Below are 13,282 nucleotides of genomic sequence, written 5' to 3'. Positions count from 1 at the left end.
AAAATCAGTTTCTGAAAATGAGTTTGTGAATGGAAGATAAGGTCAGAACCTTGGCTTGGGTATTGTGTGGAGATTATTTATTTGCCCTTTCACAGGACGTCGCTCCTGCTGTCTGGGCCAGCATTCATTGCCCAATCCTAATGCCCTTGAGAAGGTGGTGGTGAGCTGCCTTCTTGAACCACTGCAGAAGTATAAGGGAGGGAGAAGGAGGTTAGGATGATCATAACTACTAGAATGATATTATTCAACAGGAAGCAGACCAGACCCAGATTGTGTCATAATGCAAGGGGGATTCAGCCCATTTCACATTAGCTCTCTGAAGGTGCTGTCTGTTTGGTCCATTTCCCCTGCTCTTTCCCCATACTTACTCTTCTCTTTTCATCCATTTAATCATTTACCTTCCTTTTTAAAAACTGTTTAGGATTCTCATTCTAGAATCTACTCTCTCACTCTTCATTCTGACTATGTTAATATTTCCTTTAGTTAACAACAAACAATGAAAATTTTTTCCCCATTCACTTTAAAAAAATCTCCTAATATTTTTATCAGTTTTCATCTTAAGCTTGATTGTTCCATTAAAGAAAACTTAATTTTCTTTAGTCTCATAAATAAAGCCTCTCACCATTGGTAACATTTTTCTGAATCAATTTTGGACTCTCTTTTCTTGACTAAAGCAGCACTCACAAATTGGCTGCAGTATTTGGGCTACAGTTTTAACGAATACTTTGTGTAGTCCTTTCACTGCTTTAGTGCTCAATACTTTTATTTCTGAAACCTATATTCCTGAATTCATTGTAACCCTACCCAATCTTGCACTTCATGGATGCAAGGCTGCTCCACCCTCATCAGAGATGTTAGATTAAAATGGATGCTTTCAATTTCGTAAGCATTTTACCAGCTTGCTCTTGCTTGCTATGTGACAACAGTGGCTACGTTTTAAAAATTCTTCATGACTGTAAAATGCTCTGAGAAGTCTCCTGGCTGTGAAAAGTGTTCTATAAATGCACATCTTTCTTCTTAAAGATGTGTGTCAGAACTCCTAAGTCTCTCTTTTAAAAGTTTCCCCATTCTGTATCAGTTTCCATTATCATTCTTCCAAATGTTTGTCTCCCTCCCTCTCTCTCTACATTATGTTTTATCTGACATCTATCTTCCAAACAGCTGGTTTGATCATGTTCCAGGGAGATCCCCTAATGTCCCCCATTCTGCAGTGAACTAAGTGCAGAAACTTATTCACTGTGCAGTCTTCCCTGCTAGTGGAGATGTTCAACACTTTAAAAGAAGTCCTCAGAGTTTGTCAACAATAGATAGACTTAAGGAAATGTACAGAGGTTTAAATCCTACCTGACTGAGGTGCAAAAAAGGATAAATGGGCTTGGCATGCAAATCTGCTATTACCTGAGTCAATGGCAAATCAGGCTTGAGGTACTGAATCATATTCATTTTAAAATTTCAATCTTGCAACATGATCATTATTAGTAAGGCTAGAGTTTATTGCATATCCCTAGGAGACCTTGAGAAGGTTGTGCTGAGCTACTGTAACACCATAAGATGTAGGAGCAGAAGTATTCAGCCTATCAATTCTGCTGTGCCATTTAATAACAGCATGGATAATCTGATGACCGTCAACATCACCCACCTGCCTTTTCACCATTATTCCTGATTCCCTAACTGATTAAAATTTGTCTATCTCAACCTTGAATTAACTTAAAGACCCAGTCTCAACAGTCCTCTGTGGTAAAGTATTCCACAGATTCACTACTCTCTGAAAGAAGGAATTCCAACTTATCTGTCTTCAGTGGGCAATCCCTAATTCTGAAATTATGCTAACTTGGGCTCCTGTGGTTGATGTGGTTTAGGTCTGTCCAGTGTAGTGCTGGGGAGGGAGTTCTGACATTTTGTCCTAGCACTGACGAAAAAATCGCAATGTAGTGGTAAATCGGGATGTTCTGTGACTTTTATAGAGGTGATGGTGTTCCTGTGTCTTTGTTCTTCAAAACGAACTTAGGAAGTTCTGTCAAAGAAGCCATGGCGAGTTGCTGCAGAGAATCTTGCAGCTGGTACACGTTACAGCTATGGTGTGCCAGTGGTGGAAGGAATGAATGATCGAGAAGGTAGATTGTCTACTGATCCTGGAGCCTAGGCTCTATTCACAAGCACTTTAGTCGTTTGACCTTTATAAGTAGGATGTGTTCCACTGGTACTCACATTGGGCAAGTGGAAGTCCTATATGTATGCATATTCAGGTAAAGTAATTTGGAAAATCAAAAATGGGAACCGATTTTCCTATGTGTCAGATTATTGAGTTAATAAAGGTCATCTTTTAAAATTGAATTTTGTGGCACTGATTTTTATTATTTCACACCATGGGTAATTGCTTTTTCACAAAGTTTATGATTGACCCAACACAAAATTGCAGCAATTGTATTGCATGATGAAAAGTGCACAATGGTGACTGACTTCAAGTACCAGTGATTTCAATTGAAATGCATCAGCAGGAAAGCCAAGCTTATAAATGAGAATTGAGGAATGAATCTGGGGAGAGAAAAACTTGAGAGAAATAATGAGAAAGGCGTTTCAAATCAGTCAAAAATAAATGGCACAATTTTTGTTGAAAGAAGCATATGAAAGTTAATGAGACTTCAAAGTCTTAGACAAAGTATGCCCCATCAACCCGAGCAGCAATGAACAAAGCTGATAGAATGTCCAATTATAAGCAGAATACAGATCAGAGGAAGTATGATCAAGGACTGTGGTCAGACCACACCTTGAGCACTCTGTCAACTCTGATAGCCAAGGTTCAAATTATGAAGAGCCACGAGGCTGTCAGAGACTGACTGAGAAAAAAACTGAAGCCACTTGGGGCCTGTCAGTTTGATTAAAAACGACTGGTGTTCTTAGAATTGTGCAAGGTAGTCAATGATGTGTTTAGAGATAAAAATAAATTCAGAAAATAATTGGGGTTGTAATATCCAACTAATAATGGAAATTGAAACACTTAAGTTCAATGTATTCTTAACATTAGATGTTAACGTATGGAATCAACTCCTAGGTAGGGAAGTGGAAGTGAGAAGCATGGAATCATTTAAGAATGAATTGAATGGAGGAAGAATCTTCCTGGATGGATGAATTATAATGGGCCAAAAGACCTTCCTCTCTGTAATTATCTTGTGACCAGGCACGGAGCAGGAAAAGATTTTCTCAACTAGAAATCTTTACACTATTATTTAAGAAACACTCAATGCAGAAACTGGGCTGCATTATAATTATTAACAAATTGTGATTGTTTAACAGTGTTTTTAATTCTGTGTAAATGTGTATGTCTTTTGAACTCCTTACACAGGAATGAATCAAGTGGAGCTGTGGTTGGGTGTTCTCTCTCTTCTGCCACTTGTGATCCTTGTAATGCTCTGTTCCAGGTGTAGACTATTTGGGAATCGCAGTAAGTACCCATTTGCTTGGTTCCACATGACATTTGGTGGTCTTGGTGTGGATTAGAATGTCAAATTCAGACAATTAGCACTTTGGTTATTTATTTCTTTCCATGAGATGTGGGCTGCGAGCCCAGCATTTGCAATCTATTCCTACTTACCCTTGAAATGAGCGGCTTGTGAGGCTATTTCTTTTAAGAGTCAACCAGATTACTGACAGTCTACTGGATAAGAATGGCAATTTTCTTTCCTGAAGGACATTAATGAACCTGATCGACTTTAATGACAATCGATAACGGTTTCATGTTACCTTTATTGAGATTAGCTTTAATTCCAGATTTATTAATTTAAATTCCACCAGTTGCCTTGGTAGAATTTGAATCATGTCTGCAGAGCATTAGCTCGGTAATCTGGATCGATTACTATTCAATTTACATTACTATGCCACCACTTCACTCCCCTTTTAATGTGTTTCTTCTCTATTGTTGTCTGCATGAGATTGTTTTCTGCATCCACATCAGCTAATTGGGATAGGCACCAGTCACTGTTTCGATAGGGAGCTCAGTTGCTTGATAAACTGATAAACTATGTTTCATTTTTTTCTTGTTTGCTCTCTCCTGTTTTTCCTGTCTCTCTCTCTTCCCCCCGCCCCATCTTTCTTGATCTCAAGCATTAAATATCCACTGTAATTTTAAAGTTGTGAAATACTATATAATATTTTATTCTTTCTTCCATGGGAAGTGGGCATCACTGGCAAGACCAGCATTGATTACCTATTCCAATTGTCTGTTATCTGAATCGGTATTTCAAAGTGCAGTTAAGAGGAGTCAACCAATTTATTGTCCATCTGGGTTACATGTGGACCAGACTTGGTAAAGACAGTAGATTTCCCTAAAGGACATTAGCAAACCATATAGCTTTTTATGACAATTGATTGTAGTTTTGTGGTTACCATTACTTCTAGCTTTATGTTCATGATTTATGAATTGAATTTAAATTCCTGAAATTGGAATTTCCCTGATATTAACTTATTTGCCAGCTCAATTATCCAGATTTATGAATAGAATTTAAATTCCATCAGCTGCAGTGGTGGGATTTGAACCTATATTCCCCAGAGCACTTGTCTAGGCCTCTAGACGACTTGTCTAGCATTACATCACTGACTCCCCTGTTAAAAATAGAACATAAAGTAGTATATTTGCAATGGAGAGGGATTCATAATGATTCTAACTTGGAGCAGCTCCAGAATGCATCTTCTAGTTTTTTGCTTCAACATATTTTATGCCTTTTTAATGCATGCCTGAAAAATCAATCCAGTATAAATCTACTGAATGAACTTTTCTGTGGTAAAATTCTGCAACGCTCTTCAAATCCCATCTTTTATAGGTCATGGTCATAAATGTCATCAAGATTGAGAGGTGGGAGGTCTAAAAATAATGCAATGTGGAAAGTGAAATAAAAGCGATATGTTGCAATCAGTTTAACATTTTTTAATGAAACCTTCATGGGTTTCGTCAACTGCAAAATACAACAGTGTCATCAAATATATTCTGAGAATCAATCTGTTTCAGTTAGGTTGTGCAGACAGTGAGTTTGACTTCGCTTTCAGTGCTGGGTAATGTTTGAGAAATGTCGCTGTGAAACTTAGACTGGGCACAGCAGGCTGTTCTGTTGAAAGTTGACATGAAACATGAACGTGTTGGTGGGGGTGGATCAGAGGTATGTTGGGAACCTGACATGTATTAACCTCAGGACTGTATAGTTAATTGCTGCTTCATTTACAAATTTGGTGCAAAACTTGAACACGTGGATACTCGCTTACCCACCACCCTCCACCACCACACACGCCTGCCCCCCCAGCATTTGCAGTTCACGGAGACATCTCCCACATAGCTTGCTGATTATCAATATCCTGTTAAATGATACTAGGGAGAGACTTGCATTAGCATAGCACCTTTAATGACCAAATGTTTTAAAGCACTTGTCAGCCAACTGGGTATCTTTTTCAAGAGTGGGCATTGTTATAATGTTTGAAGCCCATTTATGTGCAGCAATATGATAACAACCAAATAACCTGCCTTTAATGTCTAGGCCAAGGCATAAACATTGGCGAAGACCCTCCTATTCTTCAAAATGGTCTCAATATTTTTGGAAGTTCATGGAAAAGGACAAAAACCTCTACGCTCTTTTGAGAAACTTGCAACAAAATGCCACCTAACTCTACCTCTCAGGATATATGACTGTCTCTCACTACCAATACTTTTCTAATCCAACTTTGGAATGATACATTGAGGGCTTTACAGTCAAAAATGGTGAAGTTACAGCAACAACCATGAGCAAATTGACACTCACTTGAATGTTGAAACTGATCACTACTGATAATCCACTGCCATCCAACTACTAAGATTATCACGTAAAATTGTATTTTAATTATTGACAATTCATTATTTGCTACTTTCCCTCGAATACTTTGATGTTATTTCAAAGATATTTGCAGAAACTCCATGAAAATATTTTGTGTAAAAGCACAACATAAAAGTGATTGATATTTTTCAACAAAATGTTTTGGAATTTTAGCACTATATTTGGTCTTGTAACTGGATCTGCAGCAAGAACTTAAGAATTTTGGCTACTTATGTAAACTGCACCATTCATTTGCAACAACTAGACCTCCTTAAGACATAATGAACTTACTGTGGATGTTGGAAGTATGAATTAAAAATACTGCAAATACTCAATGAGTCTGGCAGTATCTATGGAGAGTGAGAAACAGTTAGTGTTTCAGGTCAAGCTGACCTTTCATTTAAGTTTTGATAAAAGGTCATCTGAACCTGAAACATTAACCCTGCTTCTACATTAAAGTCGCATTGCAGTCGAGAGGAAGCTATCTCCCAACCTGCACCAGTCTCTTTCACACATTTCCCAACCCCTTCACCACAACTCTCGGCCTCCTTCCCCAGGCTTGCTGATCCATCAAGTTTGAAACTTTCCTCCTGGTGTTGAAATACCTCCATTATCTCCACCTCACTTTCTTGTTGCAACATTCTCTAACCTTCAACCTTCCCAAATCTCTCCCACCATTTTCGGACCCTTGTACATTCTCTGACTTCTTCTCCCCCACGATTGGTGCCTGACCTCTACTTCCAAGTATCTAAGCACGAGAGCATTCTTCCTAAATATCTCTTATCCCTCTCCTTTAAGAGGCTTCTTAAAATCTGCCTCTTTCATAAAGCCTTTGGTTACCTTGCAATGACACCTTCTTCAATTATGTGTCATCTTACAACTGCTTATGCTCCTCTACTGTCGTTGTACTGTTTTGCTGTGTTGAAGTAAATGCAAATTATTGTTTATAGCTCAGTAAGAGACCAGAAAATCTCTGTTTTTGGAGTAATAACATTTTAGTATGACCTTTTTGAAGAAATTTATCACTGCTGGATCCTGACTCAATTTCAGTGAAGCCTTTGATATTTTCATTTTTTTATTATTCTTGTTTGTTCTCCAGTCCTTAACAGTGGAAGAAACATAATTTAGTGATGAAAGACGAAGTATTTAAGAATGTATGCATCCATACATGCATATCCCCTCCAATATTTCAGTCAAGTCGCCATAGACTTACCAGACCATAGGGCTGTTCTGTCATTAGAGAGAGATGACTGGTGGTGGGTCAAGGTGAGGGGAGAGGTTGAGAAGGAGAGTCCTTTGTGGTAACTTCAACCAGTAATGGGAATTGAACCCATGCTGTCGGAATCACATTGCTTTGCAAACCAACCATTCAGCCAAATGAGGCAAACAGACACCCTCCCTCTGATACTTATCCTTCTATCAACAGCTAGTCATTGACTTTTTTGGGAATCTTGATTTTCACTGCTTGGTTGCTACATTTCCTGTAGGAGAATGGAGATTATACCTGAACGGCAGTAGTGTTTTCTGACATCTTAAGGCGGAGAGTCAATGTATAGGTGCAAATTCTTTCATTCTTTATGCATTTTTAATTAATTCTCAGAATGTTGGCATCTCTGACAACGTTTATGATCCATTTCTAGTTGCCCTCAAAGTTGGCAGTGGGTGCTTATTCTCTTAGGTGCAGTCAGTGTGAGGAAGATGCTGCCATACTGCTGTTATGTTGGCAGTTCCACTGATGCCAACAGTGATATAGTGTCGATGTATGTACACATTGGATGTACATGTGGCTGAAAAGGAAATGTGATGGTTGTGATCTCATTTACCTCCTGCCCCTTTCTGTCCAAATGAAAAAGATTGCTGTTTTGGTAGAAGTCGAGTGTTGATCTTCACAAAGGAGGTGTAGCAGACTTCCTTTTTGGACTTTCCACTCAGTTTCGTTGCATTGCTTTTTCTCCATGAGTATTTTCAACTTATGTTTGTCACTAATTTCATCTGGAGCAAACAGAGATTGATAGTTTATGATGAACCAGAGTTCTGACTTTCAGGCTAAACTTTGAACAATTATTTACAGTTGAAACCAGAAATTTGGATGAAATATCAATTTAGAAACACCCAGAGATAACTTTAGTATTATAGAATGTTTTATTTTCTCTCAAATTGTGCCATTAGATTCCCAGCAGATGCAGAAAATCTTTCCAGAACTGATTAGTTTCTTGCTTTCAGTAGCTGCGTTGTGATACTTGCGCAAACTCTAATATTACGGTAAAACAGACCTGGTCATTTATTTCCCTGGTAGTTGTGGGAGTTTGTTGCACACAGCTTGATCACTACATTTCCCGACATTAGAACGGTGATTATATTTCAGAAGTGAACTTATGAATGCTACCTGTATTATCCCTACGTGTGAGTCAGAAGGACCATGTCAAGTCTCACTCCAGAATTTGATGGTCAACTTCATAATGTTCATAATGTGGCCAACAGATTGAGAGTCAACTTGCAAACCCTTTCATTGGCAGGTGGTAGCCATGTGATAGAACAGAACATTAGAACCTCTATTATAACTATCCACAACTCCAAAGGCACAACGTCTGTGTAAAAGTCCATGTTACCACAGCAACTCTTGACTACTTGAGTGTATAGCAGCACCCATCACTGCACTTGTACTAATTGGCTGGAAAGCACTTTAGGACGTCTTGAAAACATGAATGGTGCTGTATAAATGCAAGTTCTTTTCTTTTGTTTCTCGTCTAACTCCCTCACCCCCAACTAAATCTGCTCGTTTGTATCCTGTTCCTATTTTGTACCTTATTCCTCCTCTGTCCTGACTTTCTTTGAAGATTATGAATGGGACAGTCATAAGGTTAAGGGTACTTTTTTGGTTAGCCACACCCCTTTCCTTGTTCAGTCAAACAGACAAAAATCAACATCTGCAGTCTGTAAAATTCACTGAGACAGGAAAGGCTGCTGACATGAATAAACTTGTAGGCAGTCCACGGAGTCTGGGCACGCCCACGTAAGGGCACGTTAAAGGTTATTGGAACCAAGTGCAAGGTCAGAATAAAGATTTGAAATACATTAACTGTCACCCACCCCTGATCATTATGCTGGTGATATTTGCACATTTATTGTTTCCGGTTTTCACTCTACAGTCACCCAATGCCATAAATCACATGGTGGGAGGTCACGTTCAAGCAGATATTTCCAGGATGAAATTCTTCTAATTTATCAGGTTGCTGTCAATTGTTGTACAAAATTTAATGTTGAGTAGAGCATTAAGCTACCTCTTATCACGCCAGCGTATTAGGACTTGCGGGGAGTGAAAGAATCTCGAAGGGGACAGACCTACCATCTAAGTCTCCTTATAGTCTTAATATGGATCATACAAATGTAACTTGACAGGTTTCTACCATGTAATAAACTACTTCTTGTTTAAGGTACAAGGCTGTTCTCATTAGACTGCCCAGTAATTTTCCCGTTCTACACAAGACAAAGCAGGCCTTGTAGATTCCAACCCGAAAGGAGGATGTTGGCAGCACTTCTACCTTATGGTGACCAAGAGCCCAACTAACTTATACAACATAATGAAGAGTGGTGATGATTCACTATAAAATAACATTTGGTTGCCCACTTTCTTACATTAGTGTTTCAGCAGCAAATGTGATGAGGCAGTGATGGCAATGGGAGATATTACAGAGATGGAATATTACAAAATGATTATCTATCTGGTGAAAGTTACATTGAAGCTTGAAGAACATCATCTGCAATTTGAGTTTAAGGTAGAAACAGTCATTCTAGGGACGTGCATACAACCTAAACAAAAGAAACAGGAGTTGAATGTGGCTGTATGGTGTGTCAGGCTTGTTCTTACCTGTCTTCGACCTTAATTTTACTTCCTTGCCCAAATTTCTTATCCTTTGATTCTGTTAATGTCAAAACATCTATCAATCTCCGATTTAAATGTGCTCAACAACTGAAGTAAAGAATTCCAAAGATTGTCAATCTATTGACCCTTCATCCTGACACTGTATTCACTAATTCAAGACTTCCCAGTTCAGAGTCAAAACTTCTCAGCATCAGTTTATCAAGTCCTCTCAGAATCTTATGTTTCCATGAGATCACTTGTTATTCTAAAGTCAAGAATGTGTGCTCATTCTACACTGTATTTTCTCGTGAAATCAATTTAATGACCCTTCACTATCTCATCTCCACGTTGTTCAATAGATAGAGATTAAAACTGCGCCCAGTACTCCAGGTATGGCCTTGTGAAAACCCTTTTCAACTGCAGTGGGACTTCCTTATTCTGTGTTTAGAATAGAGTTCATGTATCCATTTGCCTTCTAATAGCTTGCTGTATCTGCATGCTGACTTTGTGACCCAAATCATTTCAAATCAATCACAATAGTTCTCATTTTATTTTTTTTAATTCTTCCCATCCAAATGGTTAACCTCACATTTTCACATATTATACTTCATCTGCCGTCTGCTCACATACACACTGTCAGTATTCCTTTGCACATCTTGTTAATTGTCCCAACAGCTTTGTAGTGTTCCATTCAAATACATCACCTTGGTCCCTTGGTCTAATTTATTAATTTAGATTGTAAACTAGCTGATGCTCAAGTGCTGCTCCTTGAGGCAGTTCAGCCTGTCAACTTGAAAATGACTCATTTATTTCTGATTTGTTTTCTGTCCTATAACCAATCCACTACCCATACTATTGATCAAAAACTAAACTAGACCAGCCAAATTAATACTGAGGCCATAAGAGTAGGTGAGAGGTTGGGATTCTATAGTGAGTAACTCACCTCTCGAGTCCACAGAGTATGTCATGTTTTTAAGGTGCAAGTTGGGAGAATGTTGGAATACACTCTGTTTGCCTGGATGACTGCAGCTCCAACGATACTCAAGAAGATTGACACCATCCAGGTCACAGCAACTGACTTGATTGGCACCCCATCCACCATCTTAAGTATTCACTTCTTCCACCACCTATAGACTTGTGCTGGCAGTGTATATTTTTGTACAAGATCTACCCACTACTGTAACTCACCAAAGCTCCTTCGACACCACCTTCCAAACTTGTGACTTCTACCACCTAAAAGAACAAGGGTAGCAGATGCGTAGGAACACCAAAGCTTGCAAAGCTTGTCCAAGCCACACACCATCCTGACTTGGAACTATATCACCGTTCCATCACTTGCACTAGGTCAAACTGCTGGAAATTGCTCCATTGCAGCACTTAACCTACAAGATCATTTAGGGATAGCTGACAAGTGCTGGCTACACCAGTGACACAGATCCCTGTGAACGAATTTTTAAAAAAATGCATTCCACCATTTCCACACAGCTAATTTCAGGTGAATTGATCTGTATCACCCCGTTTTCTTTGTTTGCTCCTTTCTTGGGTAACCACATTAACTCTGAATCTATTGTTACCATTCCAGAATCTAAAAAATTCTGAAGGGATGAAAACCATTACTTCCATTACCTCTGCAGCTACCTCATTTCAAAGCGTTGGAAATAGGTCCAAGGGTTTTGTTACACATCTTTCTTTGGTGATGTTAATTACTTTGAATTCTTCAGACTTGTTAGATTCTCCAGACACCTCCTTTTATTTCTGACCTTTTAGTTATATCTTCTACTGTGAAGACAACTACAAAACATTTGTTTGATTTTTGTCATCATTCCCCATTATAATTTCTCCTGTCACTACCTTTAAGGGAACTAGGTTTGTTTTCCCCAGTTAGCCCTTTATGTATGCAGTTGTGGAAATGTTTTAACTGCTTTTATTTCTTGCCATTTTACTCTCATTCTATCTTTCTCCCACTTTATCAATTTTTAAAGTGATATGCGTAGTTCTAAAAATCTCCCAGTTCTCAGGTTTACAACTTTTCTTAGTGATCTTGTATGTCTCTTAACCTTAATACTACTCTTAAGCTATTCTCATTTAGTTGCAGATAGATCACTTTTCCCATGGAGTTTCAACTTCGCAGTACAATATTGGGAGCTTTGAACTATTTCTTGAAATGTTCGCCATTCCTCACCTGCTGAAATAAAGTTAGTGGAGGGGAGCGCTAGACCTTTGCTGAGAATTTCCCAACAAGATTAGAGGTATTGCTGCTTCTTCCTGTGCCAGGCTATGGGGTGAAGCACTTGCCGTGTAAGACCAGTAGATGTAGGTACATAATAGAGTAAGGCTGTGCACGTGTTCCTGGAGCTGCACACACTAGTTTCTGCCAAACGTGCAAAGCAGCCAGATGACGAGTCTTAAACTACCTCGAGGGCAATGAAAGATTCAGATAGATAAAAGTACTATACCTGAACAAGAACAGAACAAGATACATTTTTAACGCATTTGCAGGAAAAAGCTAAAATGAAAAATGGAGTGGAGTGGAAGATTCCTGTGTCAATGAAGGTAACAGGGAGCAAAAACTCAAGGTAATAAGTAGGCAATGAAGCCAGTAGATGGAAACGAGGAAGAGAAGAGGTAACCAGGGGATAGGGGAGGTTGCAGATTTAGAGAAGAAGAAATTATGTAATGAGTTCCTGTTATATGTTGGAACGTGTGGAGGCTCAATCATTGTGTATTATCAAGATAAGAGATTGATGGATATAAATCCTTCCATTAAGGATATTAAGGGATAGTGTGGGCAAGTGGGGGGGGCCACTGAAATAGAAGATCAGATGTGGTTTAATGGTGAATCAGGCTGATGGTCTGAATGACCAATTCCTGCTCCAATTTCCCATCTTCCTTATAATGGTAACTGCATTTAGATTGTACTGCATTAGCAGATTAGTCTGACCTCCAAATGGAGCAAGCCCTTATTCGTTTCCTGTGCAGTTGACATCGTGAGAAAATTTCACCATCAGCCAGTGGTGACATTTTCTACTGTCCCCTCCCGACCTGTCTGACATTCATGTAAGTTGAACCCCAACTGACTTGTTTTATTGAATCACATTTATTATCATGTCTCATTGTATCATATTCCCTGTTGTTGTAGAGGTTTGTGTTGGCACAACTTGTTTGAAGGTTGGCAAAATGTAAACTATTTTATGTAGGATTAAAATCATTTGCTAAATTACTGCCTGAATATTTTTTATTCACTGACTGTGGATCTGTTTATCAATGATAATGACGATCTGTTTATCAATGATAGGAGCAACCATATGAATTGAAGCTTCATCCATCTCATTCACCAATCTCACGAGATGTATTTCTTAAATGTGGTGAAACTGAACTATAAAAATACAAGCATTAACCCATAACTTCAAAAGGAGTATTTGTCCAGTGTTCCATTGTTCAGCTTAAAGTGTCCCCTTGCCCATTTGTATCAGAGATGGTAGGAAATGCAGATGCTGGAGAATCTGAGATAACAAGGTGTAGAGCTGGATGAACACAGCAGGCCAAGCAGCATCATAGGAGCAGGAAGCCTTCCTGCTCCTATGAT

General features: G+C 38.8%; 1 protein-coding gene across 2 annotated transcripts in view; it reads left to right on the top strand.

The window, feature by feature from the left end:
* Positions 1–13,282, top strand: part of LOC109911327 (linker for activation of T cells family member 2) — a 102,312-nt gene that overhangs the window by 34,801 nt on the left and 54,229 nt on the right. For both annotated transcript variants that reach the window (XM_020510614.2, XM_020510615.2), the window contains exon 2: positions 3,344–3,442. In XM_020510614.2, the coding sequence (XP_020366203.1) occupies positions 3,344–3,442 (99 nt within the window). The remainder of the gene's footprint in view (positions 1–3,343; positions 3,443–13,282) is intronic.

This window comes from Rhincodon typus, chromosome 26 (assembly GCF_021869965.1).
Source record: "Rhincodon typus isolate 14 chromosome 26, sRhiTyp1.1, whole genome shotgun sequence".
NCBI lineage: Eukaryota > Metazoa > Chordata > Chondrichthyes > Orectolobiformes > Rhincodontidae > Rhincodon > Rhincodon typus.
The sequence above is the reverse complement of the archived record's forward strand: the minus strand, read 5'-3'. Positions and strand labels throughout refer to the sequence as shown.